Raw genomic sequence first — 17,130 nt, forward strand, 5'->3', positions numbered from 1 at the left:
GTTCTAGATGATGAAAAGCCCAAATATCGTCGCTGATGAAGTCGATTCGATGTTGCCATGCGCCGTGGTGAGGAAATGGAAAAAGAGGAGACCGGCTAGCAAACATGCAGTCATTTTTCGATTGGTTGCGTAATCATGTGCTGCCAGTGGACCAGATCTCGGCTGAGATGGTCCATCATCTGTGTCGTGCTCAGATGCTTGAACTTGTCCAGGTCTCCAACATCCTCTTTGACATCTTCCTGTGTTGTTGTGCCATTCGTCAGGCCTGTCGCCGGTTGAACAGCTGGCGCCTTCTCGCCAGCCATTTCTACCTGCCGCTGAGCAATGTAATTTTGCATTTGTCCCGCCGGCCGCCGTATGTCATTCCATGAGAGCTTCTGCAGCCGCCAGTTCTTTGACTTGGCCGGTTTTCCTCCAGCAGTACCATCACTGCTGTCGTGTCCATTGCTGACACCATTTGTGGCGCCTGGTTGTGGCGAGCCCGGTCCATCTGCGGGGGAAGCGCCATTTGTGGCAGGGACAGTATCTCGTGAGTACTGATTTCGACCAAGCCTGCCGCGCGCCTTTTGTGGTGGGCGACCGCCCCTTCGTGGGGCTGGTGGTGGTTTCGGGTCTGGTATTGATACCTCTGGGGGCGCGGTTTCAAGGACTACTAAAGGCATGACTGGCTCTTCGTTCGGAGTGGGTGTGGGTGTGTTCTCAAGGACTTCGTTCTCTGCTTGTTGTCAGCCATCGTCGTGCATAGCAGGATGATCTGCTGTCATACCGTCGCCTTTCCTGCGCTCTGCACGTCCCTTCCGTCTGTTTGCAGCTTCAGTGCGCTCCTTGTCGCGGTCTTTCTCACGTTGTTCTTTCTGGTGCTGACTGCGCGCTGCAGCGCCTCGTGGTTTCTGCTTCGGCGCGGACGCTTTTGTACTGTCGTCCTCTGACTCTAGCACGGGTGAACCGCTGGGCGAGCGTGAGCCTGTGCGCTGTCGCTTGATGTCTGGTTTAATCCTGTGACAATGCTTGTCAGCTTCCGTGTCTTCTCCGGACAATGCAGATGATGCGACTCACTCCTCGCTGTCTTCGCGGCTCCTCTTCTTGCGACTGCCATTTTCCTCGGTCTGTGGGCCCTCGTGTTTGCTCTCCTCGATGACCTTCCTCAGCACTTCGTCTTCGTCGTAAGCAGCTCGGCTGTTCATTGTCGACCGCCGTTTGCCAAATGAGTCCACACTGGCTCTTGAGCTGCGATCTTTGTCTCTGCCCGACGCCTTATCAGAGTCTTTCGCATCGGATGACTTGCGGGCCTTGCCATTTTGCTGGTCGTAGACGGGAATATATCGAGAGTACTTTTGACTGTATCAAGGTGTCAGCGCAATCTTGCGTGAGGTAGATGAGCTGTTGTGGTGAGTGCCGGGTAATCGCCCAAGCAAGTCCGAGGTGCATGCAAAGAGCGCCGAATCGACCAAAAGAGAGTGGAGGAGAAACGTACCCTTTAGGACTTGTCGTAAGCTTGTGGAGGTCTTTCCTGCATTCCTCGCAAAAGTACTCGTCAGGGCTGGCTTCTTCTGACATGATACCCACACAGCCTCCGTGCTGCCAGACTTTGCAGATGTCGCATTGGATGAACAGACCGCTCAGATCGTCGCCCTGGGCTTCAACATCGATCAGCCCGGATTTGGCAGCATCTGATGGCAGGCCTGGGTAGTCCAAGTAGCCGCACACGCAGCGCGTCACCTCGTCCTCCTCTGCGATGTCGTCATCGAGCTCGTCTTCGAGCTTCGCAATGTCGTCCCCTTCGTTATCCTGCTCGCGTGTGCGGCGCCGGGTCAATGGTGGTTCGATGTGCGAATCGAGGGGTGGCTCTTCCGGCTCTTCTGAGGAGAGCGAGTGCGGGGTCAACGACTTGTGAGGTGACGCTTGCTTGTTGTTGGACCTTCCAGCACGATCGTTGCGCGAAGATGAGCCAGACGAGGAAGTGACACTAGGTGCCGTTCCTGGGCCCTGCGGGGGCTGGGTGGTTCGCGCTCGGGAGGACCGGCGCGGAGACATTGCGATACCTGCGTCGCTCTATCGCAGATCGTGCAAGATCTCACTGTCGTGTGGAGGAGCCCTATGGTATTAGGTTTTGCTGTGTGCGCTCGGGAGAGATCTGGTATGACAGGTGCAGAGTGGCACCAGAGACCCTTCTCGAGTTGGCAATGAGCCGATGCGAAGCTCGAAGTGCGCAAGTTGCCAGCAGGAGTATAGCTGTGCCGTGATGGCTGCGCCTGGGGAGGCGTGGTCGTGGTCGTGAATTGCTGGAGCGCAGCCGGTGACGCTGCAGGTGCGGAGAGCGAGCGGGACAAAAGCTCCACGAGCTTTAAAGGGTGACGACGGTGTAAATTGGAGACTGAGATCGTGTGTAGAAGTGCGAACACAGCATCGTCTGGGACCAAGGACGGGCTCTGCGTGTTGGCCTGCGGCAATGGGGTGGGGAGAAGGAGGAATTCGCGGACTCGGCCATCGCTGAAGCGGGCGGAAAACGCGCGCTGAGATGCACAGAACGCCTGTCGTAGTTCACGTGACTATGCACGTGACCGACCTGCTCGCGCGCACGTGCACATTTTGCCCTCGGCAGTCCATGCTCGGGCTCATATCGGTCGTGGAGATTGCAAAAAGCGCAAGAGAAGTAGAAGCGTGCAGGGCCATGTACAGCTCTAGAACTCGGTGTAAGATTCGAGAGTATCGAGCGACGGTGAGGGGTACAGCGCAAAGGCGGTGACGGTGTGTTGCGATGCCCTGCACGAAGAAACCGCGCTACTTCAGCCTGTTCTTAGCGCCGTCGTGATGAGGAACACCAAAAAGCAAACACCTGCCTGGGAAGATCTTGTCCAACGCCTGTATGGCTCCACGATGATATTGCGCGCCGATGTGACTCTCCAAGGTGGCGGTGATAACTAGACATATGTACAAAAATTAAGGATGTCTCGATCAGGGGGTAGTGAATTGCTGCGACATCTAGCGAAAGCTAAAGTCCAGGATCACCCAGGTAAACATCGCCATGAATACATGAGCTGGAATAGTACGAACCTAGCGACCCTGGCGGTGAGTACTTGAAGAAAAAATCATCGAAGGCGTGCACTTGGGCAAATTCAGTCCGATGACGTAGGAGCCGATAATATACAACATGTTTCAATTTCGCTAAACAACATTCAACAAAAACATCGTAGGTATCTATATCACCCCCTGCCCCATCTAAGCCTTTACGCCATTGCCATTCTCATACTCAGCATGTGTGCCCTTGACCGGCGCACCATTGTTCCCCTTCTTCTTATCAACACCGGCAGCCTTTCTCTTCTCAGCATCGGAAGTCATGCCGTTGATCGTGCCCAGGAAAGTCATGTCCTTGATGCCTGCGTAGCCCTTGACACCAGTGGCCTTCTCAAGCCTCGATGCAAGATCCTCAGACACCTCGCGGAAGATGGAGATCTGGCGCTTGATGATCTCCTTGTCGCTGCAGTTCTCCATGTGTCCGCTGATGTTTGAGATGAATCGCTCCTTGGCGCCATCGTCGAAAACCTTCTCCCATAGCGCGCGGGGTGCGTTGAAGTCTTCAGGGCGGATTTCTGATAGGAACGTGACGGCCTCGCCAGTGAAGGTACCGTGGACCTTGTCGATGTTCACTGAGCGCTTCTTGAGACCGACAGGCTCGATCGAGGAGAAGAAGTTGGGTCGAGAGCCCTGGTTGTAAAAAGCCATTGAGCCATCGCGCTGGAAGTTGGCCATCTTGTAGGGTACGCGTGGCTGGTTAACTGGCAGCTGCTGGTAGTTCACACCAATGCGATGGCGGTGGGTGTCAGGGTACGAAAATAGACGAGACTGGAGAACAGGATCTGCGGAAGGCTCAATACCGGGCACGAGATGTGCTGGGTTGAAGGCAATTTGCTCAATCTCGGCGAAGTAGTTTTGAGGGTTCTCGTTCAGGGTGAATTCTCCAACTTTTCGAAGAGGAAACTGGCTTTGTGGCCAAACGTGGGTCAGATCAAAAACGTTGATGCCCTGCTTCTCCCACACCTCTTCAGCCTCCTTGGCCGTCATGGTTTGAACCTTAACATCCCACTTCGGGAAATCACCCTTCTCGATCGCCTGGTAGAGGTCCTTGGTCGAGAAATCAGGGCCGTAGTTGAAAGAGTCTTCCTGTGTGATGAAGTCTGTGCCCTGCTGCGACTTGAAGTGAAGCTGCATGTAAACCCAGTCACCGTTCTTGTTGACGAGCTTGTGGGTGTGGCCAATGTAGCCGTGCATCTTACGGTAGCCCTTGGGGATACCGCGGTCGCCAAATAGTACCATAAATTGATGTACTGATTCAGGCTAATAAAAAGTCAGTTTATAGCTCGCATGTAATTTGTACACGGATCGAAATACATTTTGATTGGCGTATTCCCAGAAATTTGTCGAATCATCAGCATGCGTGAGATGTGTAGCCGGATGACGCTTCTGGGTGTGAATGCTTCCGTTTGGTTAGCATTTTCAATATTTTGGGGGGTTTTTTTTTGTGCACTTACAAAACAGGGAACTTCGCAGGATCCCTCAAAAAGAAGACGGGTGTATTGTTGGCAACAACATCCCAGTTGCCCTCTTCAGTCCTGAACTTCACCGAGAATCCACGGGGGTCTCGCGCACAGTCGTGTGAGCCAGACTCGCCACCAACCGTTGAGAAGCGAACCGAGATTGGGCACTCCTTGCCGGCCTTGCTGAATAGGTCTGCTAAGCAGAGATCGTCAAGAGGGTCAGTTGTCTTGTAGACACCATGGGCACCGGCACCCTTGGCATGGACAACACGCTCGGGGATACGCTCTCGGTCGAAATGAGAGAGCAGGTCGACGAGATGGTGGTCTTGCAGGAGCAGTGGTCCATTCTCGCCTACTCGTTGTGTCTCGTATGGATGGGGGTATGGAACTCCATTGCTGGTGGTGTATACAGTATCTTGGCTCTTTGCGTTACGGTCGTCTGCGTAGCTGCGGAAAAAATCACCAGTCGCGGTATGCTTTGCATCACCATTGGTGGCTCCGTTTGAATGTCCGTTCATGTTGATGTTTGTAAAAGAATATTCAGGAATGAAGGTCTTTGAGGAATGAACGCATTGATACTTCACGCCCAGACTCCATTATATACTGAAAGCAGTACATCGATGATGTCGCCGCCACAACAAGAACTTTGCTTTAGGCCTATCATCTCGCTAAGCGGGAGCTGCCTGATGACGCTTACTGAGATCTCGCCAAGTTAGCCTATCATGAAACACTGAAGTTGCATTTCCGGCTAGAAGGCGCATGGGAAATGCAGAACGGATCGATATGCTTGTAAAAGTCGATGTTTGCCGATTACTCTAAGCCCGGCTCATGACAACGGCCTCGCGTCCATTGGCTCAATGACGATGCAAGACTTTGCCTATCGGCTTAGTCAAGGGTTTCTAGATGCAATGCTTTACCAATAGTGGAGGTGCGGAGATGACTGCGAAAGAGAACTGGCGCTGTGACGCGATGATGTTGGATCGACTCGTTTTCGCCCCTGACGTCACCACCAGTTTCATTAGGAATGGGATTTGAGAAATCGGTCAGCGTTCGGCATTTGTGGCACTCATAATTACAAAATGCCCATTCCATATTGCGTAGCGTTGTACTCCTAGATTATTGTGATTGTAACGCTGTAGCAGTAGCTTCGTAGCTTCATGCCGATAATGGGGCTGGATCTCATCAGACAGACTCAAAGACTGGCGTACATTAAAGCTGCGAATAATACTCGGAAAACCTGATTCTGAACTTCACTAGATTCTGTGGAGTAGCGCGTTGAAAAGTGCAAAGATGAGTGAGGATGCGCGATACCCGAAATTGTTCCTTCCGAGGAAGACACAGTTACTAAGCAAGATGAAACTTAGGACCTCGTGAGCCGACGCTAGCCCACCTGCACTTTCGACAACGAAGCACGTTTTCGACGCGTTCCGCCTATCACACACCCATACCCACCACCTCTGGAAGCACTTGGTATACTTCAATGCACGTGGCATGTATGTGCGAATGTCTCTGCACCAACCTGGTGGCCACAAACTGCCAAAGTATTCAGAACCACATTGTCGACCCGCTATAGGAACCTAAAAATATCAGCACTGGTCGCTCCCACGTGTTATTCAGCATGTACAGACTGGCGAATGTACCGCATCACTGCGTGTCATTGCTGGAGAGCATGTGTGCTTCCGATGTAAACGGTCTTTCCTATCTCAAGCGCACTCTACATGAAAAGGCGGCGACGCGCAACCTCCTCAAAACGGAAGCCAACATCAGCTGCCATGGCAGAAACGTGGACCAAAAGCTCGAGAAAGGAACTGATACCCCACAATATCCCCAGGTTCAGCGGCGACCGGCTCTTTGACTCCACCATGCGGTATTAAGCACTATCGATAAGCGGCAAATCCTGGGTCACACGATGCCAAGTCCAATTAAGCTGCCGTGTCCGATTGGTGGGTGAAGGCGGTTTAATTGATTGTACATACCACTGCCGCGGTTCTAGTTCAACTCTACCATCTATTTTCCCTAGCACACTCATACTATGGGGCAGGTTAGCTGTTGGATGCATGGACGACGATCGCACTTGTGTGGATATATACGATGTGACACCCGCAGGAGTTTTACCTGGATTCGCCGGCAAATACACACCTCATACACGGAGAAGCTATTTGAGCTTCCAAAGAAGTTGTGTAAAACCATATTTTGCGATCTCACTTTGTCGTCAAGATGTTCGTGACGCCAATGATCAGCGTGTAAGACGATCACAAACAAATCCCATCGGCTGTATTAATCTGAAGACAGGTTGCCGTCTGATCTGTACAACTGTCCAAGGCGATACAGTGTCAACAAACGCGCAGAGGCGAATTCACGGCTATCCACAACTTCGTCGGATGCATCTTCCTTACATCGAACATCTTCTACGACATCACATGCATCCACATCATCTTCCGTCTCCTCTCCCGACACAAAAAAGACGCAGCACCGCCGCACAATTTCAGGAAGTTCATTTAGCCTGCCAAAGGCTTTTCAGCCATTTCACAAGAAAGTGCGATCCCAATCGCATTCACAACCAACTTCAGAACCACGACAGCGGCTTCCACCGCCACCATCTCCTCCTCAGCAGCGTCCACGTCAACCGCCACCACGACCGCGGCGCCCATCGCAAGAAGCTTTACAATCGAAAGAGCCTTTGGTGACTCTATCTCCAAAGCGTCCAGTAACACTGCCCGCGGCTCCTTCCTTCGCTACGCAATGGCAGTGTTCAGACTTGGTAGTCCGCTGCAAAACGGACATGTACCACGTTGATCGGACCATCATGTGCTATCACTCCAAGTGGTTTGCGCGAATATGCGCCATCATGAAGACACCCGTTAGTGAATATCATTGCGCAACCATCTCACATTGCTAACACCAGCTAGAAAGCGTCCAAAAGCGTTATAGACCTCAGCGCGGACGACCCCGACGCTGTCGCCGCGATGATGCAATACTGCTACCAGCTCAATTACACCGACCCATCAACAGATTCGAACTCGGTCATTGACGAAGTAGCCGACCTCCGGCCACATGTCGACATCTTTATGCTTGCCGAACGATATGGCGTCGCTGGCTTGAAACAACTGGCGCTCGAAAAGTTCGAGGCGCTTGCAACAACAGTGCTGTCGATGAGCGGCAACGAGAGGATTCTGCTTAGAGCTGTCCGCGCTATCTACGAGCCGTCGCGGAGAGCCAATGCAGACGAATTGCGACGCGTGGTTATTGCAATATGCGCCAATCATGTCCAGGGCTTCATCTCGGGAAGTAACACTACTATGGCTTTGGTGTTTGAGTCGATGGATGAGTTGCCTGAGTTCAGAGCGGACCTGTTTGAAGAGATGGCATTGCGGTGGAAGTAAAGGACCCACTCGGACTCAGTCGCAACGTTTGGTCAAGAAGGATTTTGGAAAAGGAAGATACCCCACATTCGTTCATTGCATTCTGTGTCGAAGCATCTGTAGTCTGATTGAGAAGGATAGCAATTCAATACAGCATCGTCTTAACTCCGCTACTACCTCATCAATGTTGTAGCGTCCTATCCAATCCTCTTCGGACAATCAGCTTCCCAAAATCCCACCGGAACACCATCTTCAAGACTCCACTGCTCATCGCCCGCACCAAAAATATCTTCATATGACCTGTACAGGCTTATCAGCGGCCTTTTCCTCGAATCTGCTACACATCGCACTCACAGTCCCTTTCGAAACACAAAGCACCAATCTGATGCCTGTTTCTTTGCCGTCGAGGCATATCCGCCACACTCCGCTGTCAAGCCACACAGGCTGGAGCAATGTGCGTAGTCCATTTGTACCGCTGGTTCAAGGAGTAGATCAGCTGTGTTGGGACTGATAGGATCGATGCGAGCGCGACGCCCGCATGCTGGATAAGAGGCGGCAGCCGGATATATGAGTGTGAAGAGCAGTAAAATCAGCATGATGTGTGATATGGAAGGGATTGTTTGGGTGTTGTCGAGCGGAAGACGGAGGTTCGAAGTGCGAGTTGGAAGGGAGGCTAGGGGGTTGATATTCGCCAGGGAGCATTCCACATGTCCTGGCGCTGACGACGACCATTAGCTTGATCAAGACTGAAGGCGTCACCGAGATGAGACCTGAGACTGTTGAAGAAAACTAGTATTCCATTCGCCATTGACTTTTATGCATTGCCTTTTATGGTGCTGCTATGCTTCGCTGAAGTAACGGCTTGTGGATAATGAAGTGTGCGCAAAGGCCAATGGTCGTACAAACATGTGTACACTAGGCGCTACAAGCCTGATCTGCATTTCCTCGCTTATATCATGTTTGTTGATCTGTTGCCATATTTGAGGACATATGGTTCCTTGTCTTCTCCAGCCTCGACTTCGGCCATGACGTTGGGATTGTCCTCGAGCCAGTGTCGCACCTCGCCTTCGTCCACCCACAAGCCGATATGCGCAGTCAATGCGTTGATCAGGATCTTTCGAATGCCGCCGTCGCTGTCCATTGTGTCGCTGAAGGCAAGGTCCAGAGCTTCAGTAAAGCCCAAGCCAGCATCGCTCCAGTGCACGTGCAGCACTTCCTCGACCTTTTTTTGAGCATAATTCTTCATGTTTTCCATGTCGAGGTAGTCCGCTAGTCCATAAATTTCGATATGGGGAAGTAGATGTGACGGCGACAGGGTCAAGCCTGCGCGAGGACATTTGCGCTTGAAGAGGCGCGCCATGTTCGCTGAGTCCTTGACAAGACCGTCATGCCAGTGGCCGCAGTAGCCAGTCGATGGAACGATGTCGCCAGCTGGAAGAGTGTATTGACCGGTATACATGAAGGTCAAGGCGCGCTTCATGATGTCTCGCCTCACATCCTTGATCTCAAGTTTCCCGCTCTGCACTTCCTCTTTGACTGTTAGCGAGCGCGACTATAACTTAATGGAGGACATCTACCTTTCCACCAAAGCGGAACATGTGCTCGAAGTAAGGACAAGCTGCCACAAGAATAGCCTTGTGTGCTCTCAGAGGGCCGTTTTTGCAGATGATGGAGAAGTCGGTGGTCGCATCGTTCACAGCTAATCGAGGAATATCCAGCTTGGATCCTTTGTATGGTGTCTTTGGCACCGTGTTGTATGGGAGGCTCATGCGTCCTGGAGGGGTTATTGATCCATAATGGCTGTGTCGCGCAAACTACGGGGTACAACGTCTTGCTCCAATTACCCATAGTGAGATACAGTTACGGAGAAGTGGTGAAACCGTTGGTTGCTTTCGAGGGAAAAGGTGCTTGACGAAGACTGATAGTTTTACAGAGCGAGAGAATGAGACGTGGTGGCGAAGAAGGACGCGGCTTAGACTGCAGTTCCAGGTACGCGCCAATGAATATTGCTATACGTTTCGTTCTCGGAGATCTCGAACTATTATATAGACGTATTGACACGGGTTGTGTTAGTGCTCCTGACGGAGAGACATAATGAGGTTGACAAGGTGGTTGGCCGCTTTCATGGACTATCGGCGACATATGATGACAATCACAATTTCCCTTTTGGTGCCGCACTCGGTACTCTGGTTATGTGCTCGTGGCGGCTGTAGTTCAAAGGGTGGAACAAATCCTAGAAAGAAGGAAGCAATGATAGAAGCCGACGTGTCGCAGCCACACAAGGTCTGAGCGATGCAGGCGCAGCATTGACAACATTCACGTGAAAAACAACGGTGTCAAAGTCTGGAACAATACAATTGACTAGCCTAATTGCATAATACTCTTTCTGGTAATGTGCCGAAGAAGAATGGGATGACAAAGTAGTGGAAACTTGCCCACGGCTTACATCAATGACTGTGACCGCCAGAGTTACGATGATGGTAGTATTCACTTGACAAACCCAAATATTCCCTCTTGCAATTCGCTTGTGCCTTCACCATGCTCCGTCGCATCGAACTCGATTCCACTCTGAATCAGGACCATGGCCCACCGTGCAGCATGCTCAAGCACGGCAACTTCTTGATCGACATCTGCCATGCTTTTGGCGACATGATACAATTCCCATACAGCATCATGCACCGCAACTTGACTGAACTTCACATGCGGCATCGTAGGCTCCCATCCTCCGATGCAGGTATTCGATACGAAGTCATTGACAGTCTCTTGCAGCATTTCCAAGACTTGAAGACAGTCTAGTGTAGCCCATCGACAGCAGCCGACTGTCAGTTCAAGCGCTGAACGCGCAAGAAAGATCAAGCGCGTGGCCGCGAAGACCTTCGAGACAGCATGAAATTGGCTTGGTGCGTTTCCGAGGAGATTGAATTCCTCTTCATCCTCGATTTTGATAGCTGGGGGCGGCGTTGAGGAGTCCTGAGGGCGAGCGGGCACATGGAATTTGGGCAGGCGACCCACAACCTGCCAGTCATGTCAGTATGAAACGGCCTGGGAGCGTGTTTGAACAATTGTGAGGGCTAGATTGGCTCAGGGTGTTTTTGAGTGTTTTAGAATTGTGACTAGAAGAGCGAGAGATATCTTGTACATGTCAATTCAAAAGCTAAGGAATGTGTTTGCTGGTATACTAGCACCACTTCAGTACCTTGGTTTGAGTCATGGAGTAGCCTGAAGGTATACACGACTTCAGTGGGCAGCCCACAAATTTTCTAAGACAGGACCCGCACAAAAGATCTGTGTTACACTAACAGTTGTAATTTACCATGGATGTCAATATCTTCACATCATGGCTTGAACACGGTATCGTGATTCGGGGCGTGCTGGGAATGACCACCGCCGATGACGCCAACTTGGATTGTGCGATCCGAAGCATACATGGCTTCTCAAACGAAAACGACTGTTCTGCATATTTCGAGTAGTGAGGATAGGGTGAAGTGTGTCTTGGTTACTGAGGCACGCGCTAAATTTAATGTCCCATAGGTTAGTGCGGAGGGCTTGTCTGTGTTCTCGCGATTTGTGTGACTTTTTCTTTTCCACGACATCAATCTGATCATCATAGTTCCATTTGAATTGAGTCACCTTCAACATGTTCCACTTTCACGGTTGATTAGGGGACCCGTATACGTTGCCGAAATCGCCACCTCAGATGGTCACGACTTGTATCATGTCCACAGAGGCATGCGCACTACCAAAGTTGAATTATACGCTCTCCTTGCGCATGGTACAACTCTAGTGCAGAAGGAGCCAAGCCCTCCTCAGAACGGAAATAGCCGACGCGTTGATAACACCCTTCGCCAACGAGTTTGACTACAAGACCTTCGATCTCTGAGCTCCTCGTGTGCGAGTGATGACGCAGGAAGATCAGGTACCATTCGCGCACTTCACCATGATCCAGATCGTCCAGAATTGCTTGCACTTCAAGAGAGGTGTATTCGAGAATGCGACATTTCAGCACGATGATAGCCCGTGCCAAATTCCCCGATGCATATGTTGCAACGTGAATGTCCGCTATTTCGCTCAGAAGATGCGACTCTCCAGTATCGTTAAGTCCTAAACGGCTAGCCCGCACTGGCTGTGCAGAAGCAACCCAGCTCCAGGATGGCCCTCTCCAAATCGCAGGTCTCCTGGGAAATGATTGCTTACATCGAATGGACCAACACATGTCTTGCACGAGGCGCTTTTTCCACAACCCGGCAACCATCTCGTCCTGCATCTTCTCGCCAACATCCTGCGCGATGCCTTGTAATGCTACGAGGATGTCAGATTCTTTCGTCAGGCGAAAGGATGTGTACAAAGCAAGAAATTTGCACCAGCACCAGTATATCTCATTAGCCGAATCTCGTTGTGAAGCAGCGCCATCGTCTAAGGTCTGGCTGAGGTCATTCACAATTCTCTTGAGTGAGAACAAATCGTCCTCGAGATTGCCGGATTGGATCCACCCTGGAAGCCCTTTTGGATGGGTCTCGCATGTGATGGTGTCTCGACATTCCCAGAAGACGAGCTTTTGCGCGAAGTGTAGAATACGAGGCGAAAGATAACGCTCCTGAGCTACCCAGCCTCGTTGGTTCAAAGGCGCGCAATCGATGTGCGTGTATGCGTCTGGCCAAGCAAAGCTACAGGAGTATGTGCCTGCAGATGGCCATTCAGCTCCAGTCCATTCGAAGTCGATCTTTATTGACATCAGGGACGCAGCGTCTCGGTCAAAGAAAAGACCAGCATTTCCATCCGACGCTGCTGTGGCAGCGATGCAAAATGTCGCATTTTGATACACATTACGCATCTGGCTGGACTCGACACGCCAATCCTCGGGGTCATCTTGAACGATACACCTGATACATGTTAGCACATTGGCTTCATATTTGATCCGCAACGTCTTACAGCGAATCGATCCATATGTACCGATGGCCGAATTTCTTTGTCACATCAATTGCGTCTTGAAAAGTCTTCGGAAGAGAGGCAACAGCAATGCCCTGCGCCAGAGCCGCGAGATTTGACTTTGTTAAGGTCAATGGTCGCGACTTGCCCCAGCAATGTGACAGAGCGACAAATTGTGCTCCGGCAGGGACACACTCCCGTAAACAGATACGCGCCGAGAGGTTTGTAATCTCGACAACTCTCGTTGGAAAAAAATTGATCTCTGAATTGTGCAGTCTACATTCGAGGTGCTCTTTCAGACATTGCTCGTTTTGCGCAAGGAGAAATTCGATCGCGCTGCCTGTCCCAGTACTCGAGGAGGTAACAACGCCTGACTGTTCCGGCTCTTCTAGCTTCACATCAACATTGGTCAAAATCCGAGAATAATTTACTGACCGCTCCATAACTCCAGCACAAGTCTTGCGAAGAGATCTCTGCACCTAAAATGAATTACAGCGGAGTTGTCGTCGCTCCCTATAGGCGCTTTTTCGTACGTCGTAGGTCCCGCAACAAAGGATTTGACTGCAGGCGCACTCGCTAGATTCGCAGCATCCCCGTGCTCGAGGGCCGCGATCAGGCGTACGCAAATAGCGCACTTAATCTCAATGGCTTGTTGAAAAGAGACTGAAGTGTCATGGTGCACATACCGCATTCTGTTATAATCTTCGCCGCTCGTTGGCTTGCTTGTTCCCCTTCGAAATGTCTTGCAGGATCTGCAGAACTTGTCCGGCAGATTATCCATCTGAGCAGTATGGAAAGCTCCCTAACTTGACCGAAGCACTGTTGACAGCAGACAAAGAGGGAACTTGGAGCATAAAAAGCTGTTTAGTACCAGAGTTTCTGATTGGAACCTTATGTTGTGCGTTAAGTGTGAGCGCAGACTTCACAATCAAAAGCGGGGTGACGTGGCTGGCAACTTGCCCTGTCACCATCGAGCTTGCCGTCTGATGCCATGCCAGCACAGCCATAAGTGGAAAGGTCAAAATGGTAGCCTACACCAAACTGCCCAGCACACTCAATTTCTAGACTCTCTCGATATACTCTGAAGATTCCATATTCTAGTCTGAAGAGAACCCCGCCCTCGCTTCTATGCATATCAATTCAGCCGCCTTTTCAGCGAAAGCGTACACGGCAGTCAGAATGTTACCTCGCGGGATAATTGGCAAGACACTTGCGTCACAAACCCTTACGTTCTTAATTCCGTACACCCTTAGCCGTTCGTCAACCACACCTCCCAAATCCTCTCTCATCATCGAACAGGTACCGCAGGGATGATAGTTGGTAGCCGAATTGATGGGAAGAATCTTTTTTGCATCGTCGAGCGATGAAATCGGGTAGGGGAAACTTCGAGGCAATCGCTTTCCGTTCGGTTTTGTCATTCCAGCGAAGGTGGGCTTTTGAAAGAGCCTTTCGATAAGACGCAAATGACGAGCCAGTATTTCCACATCAAGTGGATGAGAGAGGTAGTTGAACTTGATCTCTGGCTGACGCACAAGATCAGGAGAGATATGACAACTTCCACGCGAGAAAGGATGAGCCAGCATAGCGACCACGGTAACGAAATTGCCATCGACAACGGATGGCGTGCCTTTGGGGAATGATTCAAGGTCTCGGTTGCGCTGGCAGCGGAGCATGAAGGTTGTTGCGGTTGCTTCACTGGGACTTTCGACTGTCTTTTGTAGAACCGAGTACTGAGCCCGCAAGCGCGGGTTGTCCTCTTTCGAAATCCAGTGTTCGACCAGGTCAGTCAGCTCCCGCGTCTCAGAAGAAGTTTCCAGCATCTGCAGTGGCGTGAAGGCGAAGCTGTACGCTCCTCCCTCCGAAGCTCGACCAGTGCGGCTTCTTTCGTACTCCATCAATGCAGCCTTTCGTAGTTCTGGATTTCTCAACTCTTCGTCGTGAGTGGGGACGTCATCTTGGGTCTCACAAGACAAACCGCAGTTCAGATGGTCCTGCAAGTTCTCGCCGACGCCCGGAAGATCGTACAAGACTGGTAATTTGGCGGCGGTGAGGACCTTTTCGGAGCCGATACCCGATCGTTCCAGGATCGCAGGAGATTCGAACGCACCTGCACCGAGAATTATCTCTCGCGCGCGAATGAATTGCTCCTCTCCCTGGTACGTGTAGTAAACACCGTTCGCATGGAGTTTTTCGTCTGCGTTCCGCGTCTCTGCGAATGCGATTTTGTCGACTTTGACACCCGTTCTCAACGTCACATTGCCTCGCTTGAGTGCAGGCTCTAGGAAAGCCGTACCTGCATGGCTTCGCTCACCCTTTGAAGAGTCGATGGCATTGGTGACCGTGACTGCACCAGCAGAACTCTCTACAAACCCTGTCGTGTTTGTAGTATGGCCGAGCTCCTCGAAGGATTCTATCCATTTCGACTGGAGAACACCCATGGTCCGTGGGAACGATGTTTGAACACGGTTCTCAGATTTCGAAGTGCCACTCTCTCTCGACTCGGAGCTTTCAGCTTGCCACCGTTCGTAGCAATCCTGCATACCTTGTGAGCTCCACTCTCTTCTTCCTCGGTCTGATAGTAGCTCCTCTGCAATGCGATCGTGCCACTCGTGGTTAGGGAATACAACACTATGGCTGTTTATCGCACTGGTACCGCCCACCAATTTTCCTCTGGGATGTTTTACGCATCTGCCATTCAAACCAGGCTCCGCCATGCTAGCATACTGCCAATCATAAGCAGAATCACCCTGGAGCTTCGTTGCCAGACCGGGCGTTTGAACTTTTGGATCATCGCTGATATGTTCTCCGGCTTCGAGAACAAGAATTCGGTGGTCTGGTAGATGCTGCGAGAGGCGCGAAGCAATCAAACAGGAGGCGGATCCAGCTCCGACAACTATGAAGTCGTAGACATCAGAGGCACTGTTCTTGTCCGGCATTGTTGTAGTGTAGATGGTGAGAGTTGCGAGGTGGAAGCAAGAAAGCGACGCGGGGCCTTTTGAGGTCACTCTGCCGTGGGGCCTTACTAGGCCAACCTGCCGCGGGGCTTCTTAAGGCCACCCTGCGGTGGATATGAAAGCCTAGGTCCAGTGCTACCTTGCAGGTATGTCTGTTGCAAGTTTAGCGTCGAGTCTGGAGTCGCAGCAAGTCGCAATACGCTCTACGTCTCGTCCGCTGTTCAATTCACAAAAATATAACCATAGATACTCTGCTTAGCCGGCCCTTCGCGCCTAGTAACTTCTCTTTCAGAAGCAGGAAGTTTGAAAAAGAATAGGCATAGCTGTGACATTCAAGAACAAGTTTTAATTGCTCGTGGCTTTCGTTTCCCGTCTGCAGTGGGGTGCATACCAGGAAGCGCTAAGAAGGCTTCGCAATGCTTTGGTTTTCTGTGTTATCAAAGGAACGGCGCACGCAGTCATGCCACACACACACACAATCCCTAGATGTATGCCAAGATCATGTTCAAAAAGGCACCAACAACAGCAAAAACATACAACAGCGGGGATTCGCCAGTGGTCACCCACCTGACTACTAATCCGCCGGTACGATGCTTATATATGGCTGAGCGAACGGGAAGCCTAGTTCTCATCGTCCTATGGTCGTATGTGAAAGATCTATTGAATCTTCCAAATATATTCCTGATCACGGCTGTGCCAGAAGACTAAAACCATCAGCCAGCCCGAAGCGAGGGAGCTTTACATACCTGGGTTTTCACATTTGGATATTCCATGCAACACGCTGTCTTGCGGGCGATTTCATGATGGCATTAAGAAACATCTGAGTAATTCCAGAATTTCCTCATCTTCAGACAGATTCTCCACGAATGCGCGGTTGGTGGGACTCGCGATTCAGAATTCAAGTGTCGCTCTAGCCTATCACTATACAGGTCGATGATACGCGAATTCAACTCTTTTGTACCGTCCAGTCTTCATCTTAGCTGAGAGAAGTAGCGCAGACCATCGTTGTCATTTCTTTCCTTCTTGGAATAGTGCGAGCGCGTCGTAGATGCTCTAAGTGGTCAGCTGTGACCCGTGCGCTCCGCTCGCTGTCACGGAGCGCCTTCCGCTAGCCAGCCAAACCTTGGAATGCGACTACCTAGGTATGCGTATCGTCAACCGCCTTGAATTCTAATGTTTTCTCATATGAAGTATTGCCAAAATCCCTCCCTGGTTTAAGTACCCTTATTGGGAGATCTCGGGTATTTCTCCTCGATGTGTACCCTATGATAGGTACGCTAAAGATCAGTTGCAGCTTATCGGCTACCAAGAAGAATACTAAAAATCTAAAATGCAGCAGTGGTCATGCCGCGA

At 51.1% G+C, this 17,130-nt stretch overlaps 9 protein-coding genes across 9 annotated transcripts; 2 read left to right on the forward strand and 7 right to left on the reverse strand.

The window, feature by feature from the left end:
* Positions 1-110: 110 nt before the first annotated feature.
* Positions 111-2,034, reverse strand: SNOG_14862 (hypothetical protein; the record flags this gene model as incomplete). Its single annotated transcript, XM_001804980.1, has 4 exons — positions 111-585; positions 742-996; positions 1,057-1,338; positions 1,475-2,034. The coding sequence occupies 4 exons, from the start codon at positions 2,032-2,034 to the stop codon at positions 111-113; spliced, it is 1,572 nt and encodes a 523-aa protein (XP_001805032.1).
* A 1,185-nt stretch (positions 2,035-3,219) lies between these two features.
* SNOG_14863 (hypothetical protein) lies at positions 3,220-5,053 on the reverse strand (the record flags this gene model as incomplete). The annotated part of the gene is made up of 2 exons (XM_001804981.1): positions 3,220-4,325; positions 4,549-5,053. The coding sequence occupies 2 exons, from the start codon at positions 5,051-5,053 to the stop codon at positions 3,220-3,222; spliced, it is 1,611 nt and encodes a 536-aa protein (XP_001805033.1).
* A 1,699-nt stretch (positions 5,054-6,752) lies between these two features.
* On the forward strand, positions 6,753-7,918 carry SNOG_14864 (hypothetical protein; the record flags this gene model as incomplete). The annotated part of the gene is made up of 3 exons (XM_001804982.1): positions 6,753-6,778; positions 7,057-7,218; positions 7,474-7,918. The coding sequence occupies 3 exons, from the start codon at positions 6,753-6,755 to the stop codon at positions 7,916-7,918; spliced, it is 633 nt and encodes a 210-aa protein (XP_001805034.1).
* Positions 7,919-7,964: 46 nt separating this feature from the next.
* On the reverse strand, positions 7,965-8,493 carry SNOG_14865 (hypothetical protein; the record flags this gene model as incomplete). Its single annotated transcript, XM_001804983.1, has 2 exons — positions 7,965-8,197; positions 8,252-8,493. The coding sequence occupies 2 exons, from the start codon at positions 8,491-8,493 to the stop codon at positions 8,095-8,097; spliced, it is 345 nt and encodes a 114-aa protein (XP_001805035.1). The 3' UTR covers positions 7,965-8,094.
* A 353-nt stretch (positions 8,494-8,846) lies between these two features.
* On the reverse strand, positions 8,847-9,666 carry SNOG_14866 (hypothetical protein; the record flags this gene model as incomplete). Its single annotated transcript, XM_001804984.1, has 2 exons — positions 8,847-9,433; positions 9,483-9,666. 2 exons carry the CDS (start codon positions 9,664-9,666, stop codon positions 8,847-8,849), a joined length of 771 nt encoding a protein of 256 aa, XP_001805036.1.
* A 718-nt stretch (positions 9,667-10,384) lies between these two features.
* Positions 10,385-11,108, reverse strand: SNOG_14867 (hypothetical protein; the record flags this gene model as incomplete). The annotated part of the gene is made up of 2 exons (XM_001804985.1): positions 10,385-10,912; positions 11,094-11,108. 2 exons carry the CDS (start codon positions 11,106-11,108, stop codon positions 10,385-10,387), a joined length of 543 nt encoding a protein of 180 aa, XP_001805037.1.
* SNOG_20167 (hypothetical protein) lies at positions 10,436-10,693 on the forward strand (the record flags this gene model as incomplete). The annotated part of the gene is made up of 1 exon (XM_001804986.1): positions 10,436-10,693. One exon carries the CDS (start codon positions 10,436-10,438, stop codon positions 10,691-10,693), a length of 258 nt encoding a protein of 85 aa, XP_001805038.1.
* Positions 11,109-11,633: 525 nt separating the features above from the next.
* SNOG_14868 (hypothetical protein) lies at positions 11,634-13,514 on the reverse strand (the record flags this gene model as incomplete). The annotated part of the gene is made up of 3 exons (XM_001804987.1): positions 11,634-12,777; positions 12,827-13,197; positions 13,317-13,514. 3 exons carry the CDS (start codon positions 13,512-13,514, stop codon positions 11,634-11,636), a joined length of 1,713 nt encoding a protein of 570 aa, XP_001805039.1.
* Positions 13,515-13,920: 406 nt separating this feature from the next.
* On the reverse strand, positions 13,921-15,759 carry SNOG_14869 (hypothetical protein; the record flags this gene model as incomplete). The annotated part of the gene is made up of 1 exon (XM_001804988.1): positions 13,921-15,759. The coding sequence occupies one exon, from the start codon at positions 15,757-15,759 to the stop codon at positions 13,921-13,923; it is 1,839 nt and encodes a 612-aa protein (XP_001805040.1).
* Positions 15,760-17,130: the final 1,371 nt, after the last annotated feature.

Source organism: Parastagonospora nodorum (genome assembly GCF_000146915.1).
Source record: "Parastagonospora nodorum SN15 chromosome Unknown scaffold_34, whole genome shotgun sequence".
NCBI lineage: Eukaryota > Fungi > Ascomycota > Dothideomycetes > Pleosporales > Phaeosphaeriaceae > Parastagonospora > Parastagonospora nodorum.